This window comes from Tamandua tetradactyla, chromosome 12 (assembly GCF_023851605.1).
Source record: "Tamandua tetradactyla isolate mTamTet1 chromosome 12, mTamTet1.pri, whole genome shotgun sequence".
Taxonomy (NCBI): domain Eukaryota; kingdom Metazoa; phylum Chordata; class Mammalia; order Pilosa; family Myrmecophagidae; genus Tamandua; species Tamandua tetradactyla.
Genome location: NC_135338.1, coordinates 39,209,531 through 39,231,826, shown reverse-complemented (window position 1 = coordinate 39,231,826; position 22,296 = coordinate 39,209,531). Strand labels below are relative to the sequence as shown.

The following is a 22,296-nucleotide window of genomic DNA, read 5'->3' as shown; positions in this document are numbered from 1 at the left end:
CCACCAATCTCATTAAAAGATGAAGAGTGTGTTGAGCAGTTAATCTCCTCTTCTATGTTGTCACTGAACAAAGAACTGGAATCAGACCATTAATTGTCTAACAGAAAGAAGGTTAGTTTTAGTTATCCTGAAACACACTGAACAAGACTCAGGTCAGGAGGCAATAACCATTCTTTGCATGTTCAGTTTTGTTCTTTAGCATCGTGTCTTATTAAAAGATGTTCTTTCATTAAAAGATGGGGGAAGGAGTGGGCATAGATAAAACAAGAATAGCAAATGTTAATGGTTCTTTAAAATAGATTATGGATAAATGGGGGTTTGTTATAGTATTTATATTTGGGAGCATATTGGAAAATGTTCACAATAAAAAGCCACATTATAAACAAAATCAAAATAGTGCGTAGCAATAAATGGATGGAGGGTTCCTGAAGGCCCCTTTGCCACCTCATGTTTTGCTAACCAGCTGTGGCTGCAAATCTGAGAGCTGGAAACCCAGGAGAGGAATGTAACCTCAGGATGTGAAACTTCCCTGGATAAAATCTGAGCTGGAGCCTGGAAGCAGAGAACTCATGGCAGTGAAAGGAAACCTTTGTCAATAAACAAGTGACTGAATTTTATATTTTCTTGGTAAGTGAAGGAATTAAAGAAATTCTCAAAGTATTACTTACCTATTTTCATGAACTTTTTTGGTGCTGGCTAGCTATGTGTGATTTTCTTCCTGAGTCAGATAACAAGGCTAAATTATAATAACAACGAACATTTATTAAGGTTTATTATGTGCCAGGCTTATGCTAAGCATTTTCAACGTATTGTTTCATTTACTCTGTCGTGACAAACCTACAAGATAAGTGATAACGTAATTTCCATTGTAGAAGTGCAAGAGCTGAGGCTTAGGTAAGCTGACTAATTTACCTAAAGCTACAGAATCAGAATGCATGCTGTGGTCTCCTGATTCTAGCATCCATCATCCTAAACACTAGGGAAGTTCAAGATCTCTTGTAACTCATACCGTTTGCTGATCGTAAGATGTAAAGATTCCCTTTTGCCATTTCTGTCTTCTATGCTTTTATTCACTCTAACACTCCTCCTCTATCCTAGCCCATATTCATATGATCCTATTCTGCCCTGTGATCGGCCATGGCATTATTTGCTCTTCAACTCAGCCTATGTCACCAATTCTATAAAACTAGAGTTACTCTGTGGATTCCCTCAGCTCCTTTGAGCTTTTGAGCCTTTGAAGTCTTTGACTTTCTGTTTGAACACCGTGTATATCCTACCGTCTTTTTCCTTAGCTTCCACTCCAAATACTTCTGGAAAAAAGTATTAAATGCCTTGCTCTGCTAGACATAGCATTATGTAATTGAAAGAGCTTTGACTTTGGAATCACAAGATGGGATTTCAAGTCAAGTTCTGCCATTTATTAGCTGTGTGAACTTGGAGAAGTCATTCAAGCTCCTTGAATCTATATTCTCTTTAATCTGTGCATTCAGAAAAATATCTGCCCTAACTATTTCACAATTAATGAGTTACTATAGTTAAAATGCAAGCTGTCATTCTTGATATCAGAAAATGTCAAGACACCTCAGTGCTACTCGAGATCCTTCCACTAGCTGCCTTCCTACCTCTCTTCTCTGAGAGTTTACCATGCAGTGCTTTTCTCTCCAAACATGCTCATTTCTCTATACTCAAGAACAAACCAGCAAGAATTTCTCAATACATCCTCCCATCTCTCTCTTCCCTTTTACTAACAAAACTGCAAAATTTCCAAGCCAGCATCAAATAAATCTGTTTCCTCTCCTCCTCTTTCTTTTACTGTTATGCAGGCATCACTTGTTCTCATCTTTCACTTTATCTAAATATGTTCACCTAGGTAAAGCCCTTAGAAGAGTGCTTGGCAACTGTTAAGCACTCAATAAATGGTAATCATTATTTATTTTATTTTTAATTTTTAATTTTTAAAATTTTTTTGCATGGGCAGGCACTGGGAGTTGAACCCAGGTCCCCTGAATGGCAGGCGAGAACTCTGCCACTGACCCTGAGCCACTGTGGCCTGTCCCATTATTATTTTTTAATATCTACCCACTTGTGTTTTTACAGATCATTAGAGGCCACGTAACTGACAAATCCAATAGCCTTTTTCAATTTCCATTCTTCTTGGTCTTTTTGTAAAATTCTTTTGCAAAACTCTCCTTTTCTGGGTTTTCTAATGCTCTCCATTTCTAGTTTTTCATATAGACCTTTGACTGTTTTTGCTGGATCCCTCTATTGCCTGCTAAATTTAAGCTCTATCCTAGGCCACACACATACACACATACACAAATGCACACACACACACATACACACTAACACATAACACACTCCAAACATTCCAGCTAATGTCTCTATGGAAATAATTTCCATTTCTACATTTTAGCCTTGACCACTCATCTAAGATCCCAAATCTTGGCTACTTTATCAGAAATCAAAATTCATTATGCCTGAACTTAATTTTACAAGTTCTTGTATCATCACAGCACGATCTTTTTTTCTAAAAGATTGCTTTATTCTTTTCTTTCTTATTTGTGTTAAGGACACTAACATCTTCCCAGCAATTCACATCTAAACTTTTAGGATTATTTTTTGTCTCATTTTTACTACAAATTGCCTGCTAAATAAAATCCACCATCTTTTTAAGGATATTTAGCCTGAAATGCATGGCTTTCCAAGTTTGAGTCCCCAGACTTCTGGGCTGTATCTTCTAATGATCTTTATATAATCTGTGCTCCCTCCAAATTAGGATTTTGGGTCTACTCTCTCCCACTTCAATGCCTTGCTTGGAATGGCCTGTAGCCTATTAATATCCTATCAATGCTTCAAGATATCACTCCATCTCTGAAGCCCTCCCTTAAGTAATTTCTTCAGAACTTCCAAAGAAATTAATTAGCACTCTATGACAGTTTATTTGTATTCACTTTAATATCATTATTTATGTACCCATATTAGATTGCAAGCCTCTTAAATCTCTCAATTTAACACATGGTAATCATTTAGTAAATATCCATTAAATAAATTAATGGTTAATCTGATCTTAAGCAATACCTTCAAAAATTCGATTCAGCTACAGCAAATACCGGGTTTGAATATTTTTGTAGAAAGTTTAAATTTCAATTTGAGTATGGGAAAAGAGAGTCTGGGTTTATACGGATTCGTATAAGAGATTAAAAGCCTTAGAGATTAAAATTCCTTTAGCTGTTTTCTGCATTCATTGAAATAAAGTAACAATAGGAAGTAGTGGAGTGGCTGGCTCATAAATGCTCAGTAAACATTTGCTGAATAATCAAAAGAGGAAATGCTTAAAAGTCATCCTTTGATTACATATTAAATAGTGAGATTTAGAAAGTTTACGGGAGGAAGAAACTAATACAGCATTTTGAATGGAAATATAAGGCCCGGATGGCTCTGCAATTTGGGAAAGGTAAACTACTGCCCTTTAAAACCCAGAATAGATTACCACTTGAAATTTTTGCCGGCCCCACACCTAAGGAGTTGATTGAAGCAAAGGGTTTGCAGGGCTGTGCACATTTCTGGTGGAGGACTCCAAAGGAGCTTAAACAATCAATACATCTATGTAGCCAACAGTTCTGATATTAGGTGACCTATATAAAATGAATGCTCTGGGACGTACCCACACATATCCTTTCTGGATTTTTAGGAAGAATAGGAACTCGGGCTTCTTTTTCTTTTTCTTCTGGGATAACGGACTACACTCAGCACTTTTATCCACATTAACTCATTTAATTGTAAAACACCACGAAAATTGCGGGTAATATCATCACAGTTTCATAGATGAAGCTAGAGTCATGGCACAATTTGCTCTCTGTTCCACATCTACAGAAAGGTAGACCCAGGAGTCAGGGCTGGGAATTGAATTGAGCCTTTCTGATTCCAAAGCCCATGGCCAAACTTAAGTACATTGGAAAGGGAGGGTGTCATCTCAACACCGTCCCACAAAATATGAGAACTTATATTTGTTGATGGACTTTAACTATGTATCTGAGCAAATGTCATTCAGCTCTTGAGGGAATCTACCGCCTTACTCATGGAATTTTCTCTGGAGGGTTTAACATTTTCCCTGATCTGCTCTCATGTTAGTTATGCCAACTTCTGATCACTTGCATGAAATGTGTTGTTAGACCAATTCTATCAAATATCAACACCACATCTATCTGTCTAGAGAAGGCCTAGACAATTATAGCTGGTATACCCCAGGAATGACTTGGTCACATCGCTGGACAACTATTAATAAACCATTTTTTATTGTACAATTTCTAATTCTAGAAGGCAGCTTGTGTATAGAGAATAGCAGAGGAGTCAAGGCAGAGAAGATGAGGACTAACGTTGTTGGGTACCTACTATGTATAAATTACAAAGACACCTCATATTATTTCATTTATTTCCCCAAATCATCTTGCAAGACAAGGTCATTGAAGTATCACATTTTTCATGTGAGGAACCAAATCTCATAGATATTTTCCCCCATATAGTGAGTCATTCAGCTAGGGTCCAACTCAATTCTGTCTGGCCTCAGTGCCTGTGTTCATTCTGAATTTTATGTGGCTGATAATTTATTAGGCAAGTTGTGTTTAAGCTCTTTGTATATTTCTTTCCTCTTTTTCAAGATGAGAAAAGACTATCTATGCTCCAGCATTGAACAGGCTATGTAGATTCAAAATACATAACATAGTCCCTGGAACATAATGGGCCTCCATACATGACTGTTTTTCCTTAAGTAAGTTGAGACAGAAACTAAAGAAGCAACTTTCCATGGTTGGACACCATTCAGCCTCATTGATCTTCTATTTTCATGACAATCAATAGCATAATAATTCCACTAATGAAATGTGAAGGAACAGTGTTAAATTTGGTTTTCATTCTAACTCTAGGAAAGCTGGTGATCAAAATATGAGTAGAGTATAGATAGATGTTTGCTTGAACCCATATTTCTGTATCATGGTGAAAAAGGTAGGGTAGCATAGTGGATTATTCAGTGAGCAAAAGAAGCATGTGCTTAGGGAACCACAAATCAAGAACACCTGAGCTATGAGACAATTTCAGCTATAACTACTTCATGCAGAATTTTATAATCAGAAAATCTAGAAAGAAGCTGTCAAAAATTTTTTGTTTATATTAGTTTTTCTTCCTTTTTTTAAACTTTTTTTATTGTATAGCATAACATATATACAAAGCAAAGAAATAAGAAAGCAATAGTTTTCAAAGCACTCTTCAACTGGTGGTTACAGGACAGCTATGGGCTGCCATACAATCCTCTCAGATTTTTCCTTCTAGCTACTCTAGAATATAGTAGGCTAGAGGGCTTAAATATTTTTTTTATCATCACAATAGACTTTTTTCCTTCTTTTTTTTGTGAAAAATAACATATATACAAAAAAGCTATAAGTTTCAAAGCAAAGCACCACAATTAGTTGTAGAAGATATTTCACACTTTGACATGGGTTACAGTTTCACAATTGTAGGTTTTTACTTCTAGCTGCTCTAAAGTATTGCATTCATATTCATTTGTTAAATCCTATCTTCTCTGTATGACTCCACTATCACCTTTGATCTTTCCATATCTCTCTTTAGGGTTGTTTGGGCTATGGCAATTCTAAATTTTTGATATTGAAAGTGTCTGTCACTAATATGGGGTAGGGAGATGGAACTATCTGATGTTCTGGAGAGGCTGGGCTAGGTTTCAGCACTTATCTGGACCAGGGACCCATCTGGAGGTTGTAGGTTTCTGGAAAGTTTCTCTAGTGCATGGAACCCTTGTGGAGTCTTATACATTACCTGAGGCATTCGTTAGGATTGGCTGGAATGGTCCTGGTTGGGGGTTAGCAGGTTGAAGCTATTGAAATTTAAACTTTTTTTTTTTGATTTGATTTCAATATGGTGGGAAGGTTCAGAAGGAAGGCAGCAAAAGTTTTCCATCACCTAAGGTATTACATGAACATGGTTTTAGAATGGTGTTAAAAGTTTGTTGGCTTATAGCAAATTCTTAAAAGGTTCCAAACACTTTAAAAACTATCATCTCCAAGAATCTTTTTCAAAATACAGTACTTCTGCCAGGTTGCCTTTTCAGGTTGCCCTCCCAGTTAAACATCAGCAATCTAGACCATAAAGCTTCAGCTGACAGACAAGGGTTTATCCTTTATGTATGCCACTTTTAATAAGTTTATACACCTAATTAGTGCTATTTTATATCACGTGAAGTGGTCCTAGTTTACTTGGCTTTTAATAGGATATGATATATCTAGCCTCAATACAAGATGCTTCCTCCGAAATTTAGAGAATAAAAGTACATCGACATACAAGGTTTTGGGAAGAACATTTTATTGCTAAGCATATCCTTGAACGAAAATGCAAATATGAAATAAAAGAAAAAAGGGAAAAGAAAAAGCAGTAACATCACGACATCATAAAATAAATTCCTTAAGGGTCTGCTCATAAAACAACAGGAATATGATAGAAGCTCACATACAGAATGCACATGTTCCTATAAAATTGTCCAAATAGAAACTTACACTAAAAGGAATATAACAAATGTATTTTTACTCAAATTTAAAAAAAAAAAAAAGTAAAGAACAAAAGCAGGAAATCAGTTCACAAGACCTCAAGACTCCAAGAACAGCAATCTTTTATAGACATCAAGATATAGTCAACTTCATGTAGGTTGGGCCATTTAGGGTATCTAAAATCCGTGCTTCAAAATCTTTTTTATAATCCTGTCTTTTTCAATGACAACAAAAAAATTCAAAGAAACTCTGAACACACTGAAATTTCAGATAATGAGGAACACCTCTTTCCATACACATCAGAAAAGGCTACCACTGTTTAGAATGTGCTTTTTGCCCCATGTCTTTAAGATAGTTTTTCAAAGTCAAATATTCATGCAACTTACAAAGACCAGCAAGAGTAGATTTCTAAATCTAAACGGCTGATTGATTTTCACCTGTACAAAAGAAATTGTATATATCTGACCCTCCAGAGTACGCAGTTCATTTTTGTGTGAATATTTGTCTTGCTCTTTCTCTTGCCTTTTGGATAGCTATGGCCACACAACCAGTTTACTGTTTTGTTTTTTTTTTTTCTGTACATTGTTTCCTCTTTTCAAAAAGAAAGAAAGACAACTGGAATATAAACCAAACAAACCAAAATCAATTAAAGGAAAGAACAGTTCTTAAAGCAGTATGTACATAGGTGGCTAAGGAATTATACCAGCAAAAATGTAGTAAAATATGTAAACAAAATCTGAGATTTTTTTTTCTTTGACACAGTTAACTGTGACAAACTAAAACTCACACTTTCTTCACATTTTAAGGTTTACTTTTTTGTTGTTTTGTTATTTTCTTTTAAAGCAACATTCTCATTCCACTTCATGACTTTAACAGATTTCCTGTCTCAGTCATCCCATCAAACATACCACGATAAATATATCTGTGTATATATATTTATATATATTATACTATTAAATCCTTTTTTTGTGTGTCACAGCAGCTTTGTTTATTTATTTATTTATTTTTAAAAAAGAAGGATGAAGGGAGGAATGAGCAAATGGAAGGATTGTGTTATCCATAAATGTCAGGCTACAAAATTAAACACCACGAAAAACATTTTCATGTTGGGGGCAGGGAAAGAACTATGCATTTCACACTCTGTCATGATGTGTTTGGCTTGTGTGACCTTTTGTGGTTCCATCACAAGTTGAACTCTCTTGTCATCTGTTTGGATTATTCAACAGATTGTAATTTATTGTCTTTCTTTTATATGTGCATGCATTTCAATCAGTCACAAATCTGGCCTGCCCCCCCCCCCCCCCTTCCCCTTCCCCAGGAAAGGCTCTATTTTAGTTTGTGGGGCTTTCCCCTTTATCACAATTTGGCTGGGCTAATGAGCAGGAACAATATTGTTAAATAAAACCAATAGCTCTGATCAAATCAGCCCTAAACCCGTCTGTTCGGGGTTCCGGTGCCAATTCTGGAATTAGATCCTTGGGGAACCAGATTTTCAAATCAATATCATCAGCCATCACATGGTTTTACTATGTGTTCAGCAAAGCATCTTACAGGAAACAAACAACAGATTCCAGAGACACCACAACCTGATATGCAGAGGGAACACGTGGCAGCTTTTGAGTTCATATATGGCAATAGTCTCTCTCATTTTTTTTCTGAGTTATTTTTTCTTCTGAAATGACAGTCAGTCTCAAAAAATAAGCAAAAACCCAAAAGCCATTTTTTCCCCTCAGCTCTTGAAAAGTTACACACTCACTGGCCAGAACCAGATAAGATATTTTTTTTGTTTTTGTTTTTTCAACTTTTTTCTTTTCTTTTCTTTTCTTTTTAACATAATTAAACTGAAAAGAAACATTGTAACATTGTTACAGTCAAGCTTCACAAACGTCATCACAGACTCACTTGGAGTTATGGAACAAGTAAGCCATGAAGTCTTCTACCTTTTAGGGCAAGGTCCTCAAGAGAAGGAAAACTTCCAAGTCTGCTACGGTGGAGGAGCCACTCGCCTGCTCCAGAGCGCTAAGTGTGTGCTTTATGGTACAGCAGCGCAGAAAGGATTTCCCGTCTCCGAGCGACAATCGAAACCGAGCAGCCACAGCTGAACTGCGTCTTTGCGCGTCCTTTTAAAAATGGTTTTCCCCGCCATGGTCACGGTCTACCCCATCTCATAGTTATAACAGGTCTGCCATCTGTGAAATCTCATTTTCAAAGTATATATTTACGTATAAATAAATTCCGTGTTTTAGATTCCTTTCTCAGAAGCGGTAGTAGCATTTTTACACGTAATACTCCTTGTCCTTGTTTTTCTGTTTCTTGTGGCCGCTCTTGGAGCTCTGCTGCTTTTCCTTGAGGAGCGTGCCGTTGCTCTGGGCGGAGTTGCTGATGTAATTCCGCGTCTCGTCCACCTGGTAGGACCCCTCGTCCCTGTTCCTGTACTTGTACATGGCGTACAGGAGAATCAAGATGCAGAGGGCAGCGGCAGCCACAATGCCGACGACCATCCCTGTCGTGCTGCTCGACTCCCGGATCACCTCTGAGGCCCCCGGAACCCGTCTGATTCCCGGCTCTGTGGGGTTTGCTGTGGGCACATTACGGAACATGGGGGAAGTAATTAGTGGGCTCTTCAGTTTGGTGCTGTCTAGCTCATAGGCAGTGGGCAACGGAAGCAAGACTATATCAGGCTGGGGTTTGAGATCACGGTTATTCATTTTGCCAGCTGGCAATTTGGGCACCATCCCAGACGAGGAGGAAGCGGTGAAGCGGATCAGCTCAGGGGATAAAGATGTGGTAGTAGTCCTACTAGTTTCGGAGACTTTGTTAGGTCTAAAGTCCTTGGATTCCCACTTGGGCGCATGTGCTTTGTAGCCACCTTCGAAGATTGAAGTGGAAAGACTCTTATCTGTTACCAAGGAGAAGGTGGTGTAAAAATCTTCATCATCAGTAGGGGGCAGGTTAGAGTCAAAGGTTTCCCCTGAGCCATACCCAGATATCACCAAGCCATCATCATCACAACCATCGCTGCCTTGGTCCGACAAGCAAGGTAACCCCGCCTCAGAGGTCATGGACAGGGAATCTTTGGTGGTCTCAAGAATGGTGAGGAGGGGGCGAAAGGTAGGGGGGAGTGTAATGGAAGGTGCACGAGTAGCAATAGGAGGGGTAGCTAAAGGGTCTTCTACAAGCAGAGGGATAACTAATTCACCTCCTGGGATTTAAAAGAAAGAGAGAAACAGAATTAGTGCATTTGCAAACACAGTTCATAGTTATTCTCGATGAATGTGGCTCATAGGTAATGCTCTGAAAATGACCCAAATCCACATATGTATTAACCAGTCTAGGCTAATTTAGAGCCCATCATAGGCCTTAAAAGTATGAGACTTTAAGATACTCTCAAGTAATTATTTAGATAAAATTCTAAAATGCTGTCTCCAGGATCTGCTTCCGGGAGGATGACATTCATTCAATTATATTGCGGCAAACACTACCTGGCTGTTGACATTGTGTGTGCATGTGTGCTGTGTGCATGTGTATGCTTCATTTCTAAGCTGTAACATTTCTATATGTTAATTTCTTAGGTAGTTTCCCACTTCATTTGCCCCCATGAAAATGAGAACAACATTCTCCATGTCACTGAGACCAAGATCAGTCATAAGGAATATAAACGATCTCATTTTTAGTATTTCCTTAAGTTACACTACCTTCTATTTTGCTTTTACCAATCACAGTCTCCATTTCTGGTAACCTAACTGAGGGGGGCTTATAAGAAATTAAAAACGTTCATTTAACAAACCTATCCTTGTCCAAAGATTCCTATGACTCTTAAAGGACAGCTCTCCATGTATTGGTTTAATATTACGTTTAAGCATTGCTTTTATGTTGTGTGCAATATATGCTGAGCTGGAAGCTAGATTTTAAAAAATACACAGGTTGTGTTTTCATGACTTACTGAAAAACTTTGAGATTTAGAAATGGAGAACTAACAAAGAGAGTTCTTTAAATCAGTGATTCTCAATTAGAGTAGCAAAAGACATTAGTTCGCCCTCAGCACCTAGGTGCTTCATTTAATAAAAACATAGATAAGTCCGGAAAAATGTTCAGAATAAAATCATGAATGTCACAGATATTCTCTGGTGCATGCTGCTCACCTAACTGAAGGGCCAGGCTTATTGCGTATCCACGTATGCAAAGCAATCACAGTGTTTTCTGTGTCTTTTTACAACGCTATTTTTCAGAGACCGAATCTCAAGAAATCACAGTTAATGTCTCTTCCTTGAATTTATTCCATAAAAATTTATTCCAACTATAATTTTATTTTGAAATTGTCTGGCAGGGATGGCATGATATTTGCTTGTCCTACGTAGTCAAAAGTTGAGGTGTTAATGTGATTTTATTGATGAAGACCTTATTCTGAGCTGGGTCACCAAGCACTCAACTGAGTAATGCCCTTGGGGAGGATTCTGCCTTAGGGAAACATCGGTGTTTGAGCATCTGTTAGCAGATAAGACTTTCCTTGAGGAGTCCTGCCTCATGCCAGTGATGAGGCCACAATGTGGTGCAACACCAGAAATATCTGGAGGCTGCTGTGGATGAACCAGCCTTTGAGCTTATACAGCAGCTTTCCCGGGTTCTTTCTATGAAGGCTGATTCATGAATTAGAGCTCTCCCAAGTAGCTTTCCACTCCTTGCATCTTTAAACTTTTCCTGGACCTCAGGTGGAATTGCTGCATCTAATCTGGTCAGGTTTTTGGTGTGCTAAGAGAAAGGCCTCCTGAGAAGAAAGCTACCGCGTACCTCCGTCAGAGTGCCTGAGAAAAATTGCTTGCACTCACATCAGAAGCTTTTACTCACTCTCTATTCAGTCAATAATGTATCATATGCAGGGAGAAATTGAGCTGGAGAGGGGGACAGTAAAATATGTACATAATATGTATCATTTGGAAGGGAAGGGAGCGTGGACTCTTCTACTGTTGTCTGTGGCCTACCCAGTGATTCTACCATATGTGGGGAATGAAACAGGAACACTTCTAAGGATCTCTGAGATGATATTTTGGCCTGTGTGCTAAACTCAAGCTTCTATTTCTGTGTTCAGAGCTTGAAACTATTGAGCAAAAGGATCTTTGCCAAAGCTTCAGAACTGCTTTACTTGGCCAGCATGCCTATTTTTTACACTGTGAACATATATAATTCATATACCTTGCAACTTATTTAATGCATAATTTACAACTTTTGCTAGTTTTTTATAAATGGGATTTGGAGTGTGGTTCCCTGAAGGTATGCTCGTCTTGAAACTAACCCTGAACTTACTTTTCTTCTTATTCTTATAGTAGGTAGGGGAGGGGGAGACAAGCACATTGAAGGAAGAACATGGGAGAGGGTAGTGTGTGAATAAGAGGAGAATTGCAATGGGAGAGAAGTGAGACCTATGCAATCTGTCTAATGGTTTCCTAAGGTTTTCTCAGGAATGATTTCCCTTTCCTTCAGCACAACACAGAAGTTTTTACCCAGCTGAACTGGAACAAAGGTTCAGCAAGTGTGCTCTTTTCTGGCACAAATACCCAGAATCATTTGTTCCTTAAAGAAATGACAAAAATCTTTTCCACGTAGAGTAAGCAGAGGAGAAACTGGGATCAAAGACGAGGAATAACTGATTTTTTCAGGAAGCCAAGTCATGGCACAAATAATTTAAATAGAAAAGCAAATTTTTGGGTAGGTTGCTAGTGTCCCTTCAAGTGAGATTAAGATCGCTGTCTCCATGATTACAGAGTGATATTCATTTGCAGTTTAATGTACCATCTGTGACTCCAACTGGAGTCTTAAATTTGCCTGTTCTGTTTTATTTTTATTATTATTCCTTTTCAACCCTACTAAAGTGTCTGCAGTGTCTTTGTTGTTCAAAATCCACAAAATCTAAAAAGTGCTCACTTTGCAGTTGAGTCATTTCCACTATGGTACTATCTTCTCATTCAATACCTTAATGTAAGCACCTCTTTTGGATTTAAAAAGAGAAAACCACCTTTGTCATAATGGATTGAAAGAACATCATTGAAGCTCAACCTTTAGAAAGAGCTTCTAAAAGTTTGATATGTTAAGAGCCTTTTCCAAACTGACATGTTAGGGATGTTGTTTAAAAGTTTGAGAAACAGAATCTCTCAGTACTACTAATATTTAGTGTTCTTTGGAATTTTGTTATTGATCTTGGTAGGAGTAATAAAAATGAAAATTTTCATTTCCCATTGTCAGGAAAATTTGAACCCCTATTCTACCAGTATTAAATTACCACAATGGTAGATACTTTCATATCTTCCCTTCCTGGCATCTTGAGGATTTGGAAGAGTTCCTTTATTTTAAAAGGAAGTCAACTGGGATGCAGGGGTCATTATTACAAATGGGAATTATAGTGAAAATTGATTGAAAATTTTAGATAGCTGTAAACATGAAAGCTGCCTGGGACAGGTATATGAGTTGGAGTATATAATTGATTTTAATATCAGATTCCACCTTGGGGAGTTCAAGGCCATATATCATGAGAGCTGAGAAGCTGAGGATAGATTTCCCCCAAAGTTACATCCTAATAGAGTGCCTTAATTGTATGAAGCCATTTAAAGACTTTTTACTTGTTTTAATCCAAATTAACTACCCTCAGAAATGTTGGAACAGGTGATGATGAAATATTTTTTCACCCCCCAAAGACTACACAGTAATCAAACTTTAAAGAGTATTCATGCAAATGATACGCCTAAGTCATAAGAGGTTATAGGCAGAGTGATGTACAACCTGCAATTGAGCAAAACCCTAATTTCCTGAATTTCCCTTTGGTTTGGAATAAGAACTATCTGTATTCCTTATAGTTAGCATTTTAAACCAGGAAGAATATATACTCTTTTTTGACAGGGTTGTGCTGTTCTTTAAACTGAAGAGATCACTAGAGATATTAAAGGTCTATTTTAGCCCTGAATGCTGCTCTGCTTTATTGCTTTATGAGTGTATTTATAGATATATAATTCATGCCTCTAGGGTGGATATCCAGCAAGAGGGGTTCTCTGCTATCGAAAAAGACAGCGTTTTAAAAATTTAATAGAATTCTACTGGATTGTGAGAATGTTGTGGGTGATGGAGAATGTGGTGGGTCATCTAAACAACAAGGAGAGCAGCATAAAGTTTCAGTGTGGCTCCAACCATTGACTCTCTGGAGATATCTGAGTCTGAGAGGTCATAGAAATGCCAAGACAGTGATGCTGAAGAGCAAACCTCTGGGAGAGGACACCATGCTCTAATTCCTTGATTTTCTTTTGTGTATATTCAGGTTCTTTACTTCATCTCTCATTTTCATTTTCCTAATTCTCTGCTCAGAAATTCACATATAATCAGGGAGAAATAACCCTTTCTCCCATTAAATTAGCTGGTCAAAGAAAGTCATTTAGTTATTTGGGGCCACAGAAGTGTGCACTTGTAGCACACAAAAATCCCAATGGTGTTAGAAGTTTGTAACCATGGAATTGCTGTCCATCTACTTCCAAAAAAAAAAAAAAAAATCATGGACAAACACAGCAAGTGAGGGAGAAGAGTCCAGAAAAACTGAGTGTTTCAATTCTCAATGTTGCTTAACTAAAAATTTAATATGTTGACAAGTTTTAGGAGAGACATTTTCCCTGCATTTTCCCCCAAAGCAATTAGTTTGTCTGAAATGGAACGGACATTGAAAGACTACAGATTCTATTCTACGCTGTAAGCCCAGTTAAGATGAGCCAAAGCCCCTTGACATCCCTACCCAGTGGAAATGAATGGGTGTCAAGTAGTGTTTTCATTTGTATATTGATTAAGAGCTTTGCCTCTAGAGTTGCACAGATTTAGGTTAGCATCACAGGTGTACTGCTTACTACCCCTATGACCTTGGTCAAAAATTTCAAACGCTATTTAAAATGGGAATAATAACATAGCCTACCTCAAAGCACTGATGTGAAGACTGAAAGAAACAGTGCCTGTTAACAATTAAGTACAGTGTCTAACACTACTCTGAAATGCTAGTTATTGGTATTATCATTCCTACTAAAATTTGTGGCCTATAAACACTTAATTCATCAACCATGTTCTTCTCCTATTTTCAATGTAATGGCCTCATGTTAGGGAAGAGATTAAGGTAGAGATATGATACTACAGGATCTGGATTAGTGAGGCTATTTTAAGTGCAAAATTTGGGAGTGACATAATAATTAGAAGAGTTCATATTTTAAAACAAAATGATTAATGATCTTTTATCAAATTAGCCTTTGGATTGCTTCTGCAACTAAAACGAATGCTTTTAATACAATTAGATAAAATGGTGCCCCATTTTACACAGTTCTTAGTTTTGAAGTAAATTATTATTCAATATGGCAAACAACATGAAGTCTTATAATTAAGCTGGAGGGAGCCCATTCATTAGAGCTAGCGGGTTGGTAGCATGTCTGTTATCCACCATTCAGTTTCATATTTCCATAACAGTTTCCGATAACATTAAAATTTAAAATTAAAGCGAAATAAGTACCTTCTTTAAGCAAAAACCATTTAGTGTTTCTTACCGACCTTCTGTGTCCGGAAGTGCTTACGGCGGCATTGATCCAAGAGTGGAAGAATATTCTCACCCTACAGTCACGCTCAATGGCGGCACCTACCTGAAAGATTTGCTAAGTAAAACTTTAGATTTGGAGTCTGATTTTTCTTCCTGGTAGAATCTTAGGATCCTTTTAAGGCTTTACCTGAACATATCTTTGAGAGAAATAGCAACTATTAATGGAGAGGGCAAAGAAGGGAGGAAGAGATAGAGGGAAAGAAGTAGAGAGAAAGAGAATGTGTATATGTATTTATGTGCATGTATATGTATATGTATGTATGTGTTTGTGTATATGTTTGGGGAGAGGTGAGAGGTGTGTGGATGCTTTTGCCAGTAGTTAGTTCTACGTGTTGGAAGCCATTGATATTATAGGACAATGCTCTAAACATCGAGGATTGCTGATGTCTTTCTTTCTCAGTAAAATTAATTTTGTAGCCTGTGGTGATGGTGATGGAACAAATCCTGGATTACCAAACTCTACCATAGTCACTTGAGAGTACCTTATCTTCCCTTTGCTGAAGTTGAGTAACATAAAGGACTGATAGCCCTGAATGCTTTCTAAGGGATTAAATAAGAATGTAATTACCACGATAGCATTTAAAGTTAACACAACTTAATTTCTTCTGGGATATCAGTAACGGATCTTAATATCCCACTATAGAACCTACCATTACTTCAAGGCTTTAAAGTTGGTGGTAAACAACATTCAGACAAAGAGGCCAGGCTTGGTTTGGGTGTTAAGATTTTTTAACCCACCCCTCTTTAACCAAGAGGAGAATTCACACCGATTAATTGCAGCAATTCAGCACAAAACATAACAGTGAAAATTAAGCGATATAAATGAAATAACATTTAATATAGGTTTCAAAATCATATACTAGAAAATAAAATCATCTTCATAGCCAAAGGAAGCAAAGGGGAAGGAAAGCAAATAGCATCAACCAGGCATTCGCAACACAAGAACGAAAAGAAATGTAAAAGTAAATTAAAAAATAGAAGCTGTTGGAGAACAAAGAAAGAAATAATTTCAATTTAGACAAAACAATTTAAACCAGAAAAAGCATACCATATTAATTTATAGTCAACTTACATCAACAAATTGCCCGCATGTTTTTTGGCATGAAAGAAAAATTTACAAAAGAAAGTTGTGTAAGAATGCTCTTGGACAAATAAGAATTGCCACATTCTCATAACTTGCTTTTTTGTTGTCATTTCTTAAAAACTTTTGAGCAAAAATCTCTTAATTTCTCAAATATAATAATTTACAACAGAGGGTGATACAGGGAGGCAACAACACATACATCCACACCACGTAACATGAAAAGAAAAAAAAATCTGCACTTTAACAAATTTTTACTTTGGGGGTTTTAGAAGGGCATCGATTTTGAATTTGAAATAGTTCTGCTTGCTATGATTTACAAAAATTATAAAAAGAAAACAACCTTTTTACTTTTGCAGTTTGCCTTTTAAAAAATCTATGCATCTAGAGGGTTTTGAATGAATCTCTGCATTGTCATAGGTTCTCAGATACATATATATTTTTTTTTAACTTTTTGTCTCTTTGACAATTTTTAGCTTTTCTTGAATTTCAGGGAATGGATGACAGCACATAAACTTTAACAATGCTAAAGAAAGGAGGGAGTATGGGAAGGAAGGATGCTGACAGGGGAGGGTCGTATCTATGAGTGTACTACACAGGAGATGAAGATGATGGGAGTAAATGTGTAAGTGAGTCGCCATGTCCATGTAAGGGCGGCACGGAGTGATCTAGCTGCATTAGAGCTTCTGGCTGTAAGGAAGGGATGGGCAATATACAAAAACAAATGAGCCTACACATGCCCATCTACGGAAATCAAGAACAGAACTCTAACACTGACAATCTCACACACCCTAAGCTGCAACTTCTTCAACATGCAATTACTCCAAAAATCATTACAGTTTTATTAAAGAATTCCAAATACTAAAGACAGTTAAACATTCTTTCCTACTAAAAATAGCAAAAAATACATAAAATAATAATACTCGTAATCATGATCAAAAGGTTAAAAGCAAAAACAAGGAGACTTAGATTTATGCATTCAAGTTGAACAACTTCATCGGCAGCCACACAGCCACATCTAGGGTTAGGGGGTGGTTAGAGGTTTGAAAAGGTGACCTAAGGGCAAACCTGTCCAGGGAGCCCACACATTGGGCTTCCCTATATAGAGACAACTGAATAGTTCCATCCGTCTTCCCCTTGGCACCCAGGTTGTATGAGAACTGCAAGGAGACTGGGCTAATCTGAAGAGGTGGATGTGGGGATTCTGCAGCTGAAGTTGTTCCACATTTAAAGAGGGAGTGGGGAAAATTGCAGAAAACAATTCATAACTTTTTTTTCTGATAGTTTTGGATAAAACCAAATCTAAAGATAGAGATCTAGCAATTAAAAAGAAACACATTGGTATATATAGATAGATAAATATAATACAAAAATCACTTAATTCCCAAACAAGAAGGGAGAAAAGAACAAAAATAAATTAAAGAAAAAAATATTTCACACATTTTCAGAGATGAACAACCAGATGCACACGCTGAAGAGGCACAGACAGAGCAGTCAGGGGACACTTTATATTTTGTTTTTGTTATTTTTCAGCTTGTTGATTCCCCTTTCTTTTTGTAATAGCCAATATTAAAAGAAATTTTTCATATTCTGAAAAAATACATATTTTTGGTTTTGCTTCTTAAAAATAAAAAGGGCGTGCAGTCTGGATGTACGTCATAAGTCGACATTTAAAAGAGAAGTGGCTAAGACTGACAAATGGGTATTTTCTATCATCCTTTAACTGTAGGAATGTTAATCAAGCTAATACATGCTTAAAGTAAGTTGCATTTAGGGAAAATAGAAAAACAGAACAGCAAGTTAGGGTTGGGGAGAGGTCAGCAAGACAAAACTGATTCAGGGGTGGAACGGAGAAACTATATTATACTCTTTCATGCCTTTCCAGTAGGGGCAAGGACATCCCAAGGTCCCAAGGCTTTTTTTTTTTGCCAGTTGGGAGAGGGAAAGCATGTGCATGTGTGTATATGTGTGTTGGGGGTAGGGCTACAACTTTAGGGGCAGGGATTGAAGTGAAGACACATATAAGATCAGGGGCTCTGCTCTAGAAAGCATCCCATATTTATTCATAGCCATAGAAGGCATATTTTGAAAGACATAGAGGGGTTTTAACTAACATTTCTCCCTTTGAGTGTTCTTGGATTTTGCCAACCTGACCGGGGATGACAAAAGATTGCTAATGGAATGACCATAATCAGTGTAAGACTAGCCAATTCTTTTTCAGTAGTAGGGGCAAAATACCTCTGCTCCAAAGAGCAGATTATCAGTATCTATAAACTATAGGATAATCAAGAAATGGCTATGGTTTGTTTAAGTACATTGGGGAAAATTGGCTCAGTCTTCTAGAGATGAATGTGGGAAACAAAATGTTCCATTCAGTCTGTATTAAGAAAAATAGAGTATGTGTGTGTGTCTATTGAGAAGATAATAGAAAAGGGACCTTGGGAAAAAGGTTTTAGAAATGGCCTATGCCTCTACTGGAAGCAATCACCATAGCTATACTCTATATTTTATCCCTCTGAGAAGGTTAATGTTCAACCAAGGACTGGGAAACCCAGGTAGGCGAACCACAAAGATGAGACACTTGAGAGCACTTGGTTCTGAAAGCCAATTCCAACTATTCCTAAGAATTCCTTTGGGTGACTTTGATAACCAGAATAAATTGAAAGGAAGGATCAGACTTTTATCCCCCATGGGAAGTCCCTTTTATTATTTTATTTTAAAATTTTTATTTTAATGTGTCCCCATGGGTCAGTCCATACCAAGATTTTTAGTCTCTGGTTTAATAATATTAATCATTATTCTGGGAACTTCACAAAGGGCAGCTGGAAGGATTAAGGAAGAGGAAAATAACTCCAATAACATAGGAAAAGAAAAACCCTCGTCGCCATTTAGTTGACCTTTTAGGACCAATTACACTTTGATCATTGAATTTTATTGTATGAGATGACCCTATAAATGCTCATGTGTTCTCACAAGGCATCAGATGACTTCTTAGTACAAAGTTAGTTTGGCACTATTCAAACGGCCTATTTTGGTTTCACAGGCAAATTTTTTAAAATAGGAAACATAACTGGTATAAGAGAAATTTAAAGAATAAGATACTTCCAGTGCATACATACTTCTAGATAATGGGAGGTATTTTTGAGGAAGCTATATCAGCAATTTGGATACCCTAAGATTTTGTCTGAGTAATTTTCCTATTTCAAAATTGTCTGTTTTAAAACTCTTACAAGTAGGACATCACTTACATTCTGGAAATGAATGGTTTAAACAATCGAACATACCAAACTTTATGGTTGTCATCTTGCAAATAAAATATGTGTATTTTTTAAACCCATGGAAGCCATAGTTTCAAATGAAGCCAACATAGTCAAAATAGCTCATATACCTTTTTACAGTATAAGTACATCCATTCACATACAGGAAGTTTATTAGTTTCTAATACAGGATACAAAATAATAGTTCCAATAGCTCAAAATCACGGCACAGCTTCATTTTAATCTTTCATTATCAGTCTGCACTAAGTTATTAGAAAGAACTGCATGATTCTGGATGTAAGCCTCTACTTGGCATTGAGAATGGAGTGTGGTTATATTTGTCATGTTATATTAAATTAGTGACAAACAAGACACTAATTTGACTTGAAACAGCACATTTTGATGCAACGATTTTTATCCTACTGTGTCCAAATAGCCCTGTCTAAATGCAAAACCAAGTTTTCAGAAATGCAACAAGATAGGATTATCCTAGCCAGAATTCTTCTTGAGGAGTGTACTTCTTTGCAAAGAAATAGGTTACTAAACCACTTGGGGTTAAACTTGAGAAGCCCAAAGACATATTCAAGTCACTAATTTCCCAAGAACTTCTCACTGGGAGAGTTGACTCTGCTCTCTAGGGTATTTTCTTAAATGTGTGCTGGGGAGGGCCAAAAGTCAGGCACAAATGAATTACTATACATAATGTTAACTATATTAAATTTCTCAGGGAAAAATGCTTGGACAAAGAAGAAGGAAGAGGAAATGATCTCAGGAGGTTGGGTCCAACACCAGGGAAAGACATTAAAACTAACAAGCAGAGAAGAGTCAGAAAGGCATTTAGAGAATTCCTATAAAATAATTTCAAGACTTTTGCTTCAGACATATGAGGTAAACGTCCTCATTTGTCCCTCTTGTGAAATCTAAAAGCATATTTTCATTGACTGCTACTTTATGTGTCCATAGGTGAAGACAGGAATTCTTCTGGGAGACTGAGTGGCTCAATTCTATATCACAGTTTGGTTTCGAATGAGGATGGAGACTGTGTACATGGATACGGAATTCTGGAGATGTGAAGATGGCGGTCATCTGGGTTGCAAAATGAGCCCTGTGTGCGCCTCTGCTTCTCACAACCTTCACTGACAAAGGTGACGCTCAGAGAAGGGATGAAGACGCCTGTATCATACATAGCATTTGTTCTCAAATAGAAAGTTTAACAGTTTGTTTTTAATGCTGGACAAAAATACAGAGGAGAAAAACTCATGTACTATCTGTTCCCAAACTTAATTTCCACACCTAATTATAGTAGATAGGGAGGGAGAGAAAATCTAAGCCATCAAGATGGAAGAGAGAGCCCAGGACACCATCTAACCCAATACTTAAAACTATATTTCTGTCTCAATGATCAACTTGCCCAATTCAGAGCAAATTTTCCTATTTAAGAAGGTGGATAAGAATTAAACATTTCTTAAGTAAGTATTACATTTTAAAAATTGGTAAGATAATAGAATGCACATTTGGAAGGACCTTAAACTAATGACTTATTTCCCTACCTTTACCAAATCTTTAACCTTTGCCTGTAATCCTATCCCACAATCTCCATTCTTCTTTGTGAACCTGATGTAGCCTGTCCAGATTTTTCCTGACTTCAGCATTTCATTGTTCTTCATTTATGCTCCCCTCAGTCTCAACCAGACACTAAATAACTTTAGGACAAGGACGGTATCTTATCTTTATGCTTATCTTTATGCTTCTTCACACCTAGAATACTAATCATCATTCAAACATTTATTGAATGAATTAATGAATGAATAAACAAATTAATTATATTTAGCTGCTTAGTGTGTTTGCTTTCCCCAAACACACTAGCTTATTCCGTCCATAAATCATTAAAATCATTCTGTAATGGCTAGCCTTATACTTGAAACCTAACATAGTGGGTTGAGATTTAGGGTCAGGAGACATGAGTTCCAGTCTTGGTTATACATGTCTACTAGCTTGTTAGGACATTGAACAAGTCAGTTAATCTCTCTATGGTTTACTTACGTGCAATGTGAGGGTTAGAATGTCTGGTCAATTAACATACTCCACAGGGTAGATTTACTCTGGTAATGAGATTCTCAATGTGATAGTGCTCATAAATTCTAAAGGGCCTTCTGAATATTTGTTACTATGATCTTCAAAAGGTTTTAGCTATAAAATGAGGGGGTTATATTCAATATAGGGGGCTAAGTCCCAAGCAACTAAAGTCAGTGCTACTCTGAGTACGACCCATTTAGTGCATTTAGTGCATCTAAATGATCGGCATCATTTAGAAACTTGTCAAAAATGCAGCGACTTGGGCTTCACCCAAAACCTACTGAATCAGAATTTCTAAGGGTGAAACCCATGAATTTGTGTTTAATAAACAAGCCCTCAGATAATTCCTATGCAGGTTAAAATTTGAAAAGCACTGATTTAGGTGACTTGCCTGAAAAGATAGTGAAGTGATTAGGGGCGGGGCCATTAAATGGGGATGGAAGTTATGTTTGCAATATTTTAAATGGGCTGGGCTAATTTAAGAAGCTGTAGGACATGATGAGATGAAAAGATAAAATTGTATTGTGCTCCTGCACCTAACACAGTTTGCAATGAACAGAACTCATGTCATGATTAGAATTTATTCTGAATTTATCTACTGTAATACATGTTCTATTTCAACTGGAAAACAAAATATTGACTGGAGAACTGTCACCGAAATCCCTAAAGGCCTGGCATAGAACATTGTTTTTAATTCCAAGACATTAGTCTATTTAATGACAATAC

General features: G+C 37.1%; 1 protein-coding gene across 1 annotated transcript in view; it reads right to left on the bottom strand.

Annotated features, from left to right (window-relative positions):
- Positions 1-8,663: 8,663 nt before the first annotated feature.
- Positions 8,664-22,296, bottom strand: part of NRXN3 (neurexin 3) — a 1,607,649-nt gene continuing 1,594,016 nt past the window's right edge. Inside the window, exon 17 of the mRNA XM_077123215.1 lies at positions 8,664-9,753. Within this exon, the coding sequence (XP_076979330.1) occupies positions 8,828-9,753 (926 nt within the window). The 3' untranslated portion in view covers positions 8,664-8,827. The remainder of the gene's footprint in view (positions 9,754-22,296) is intronic.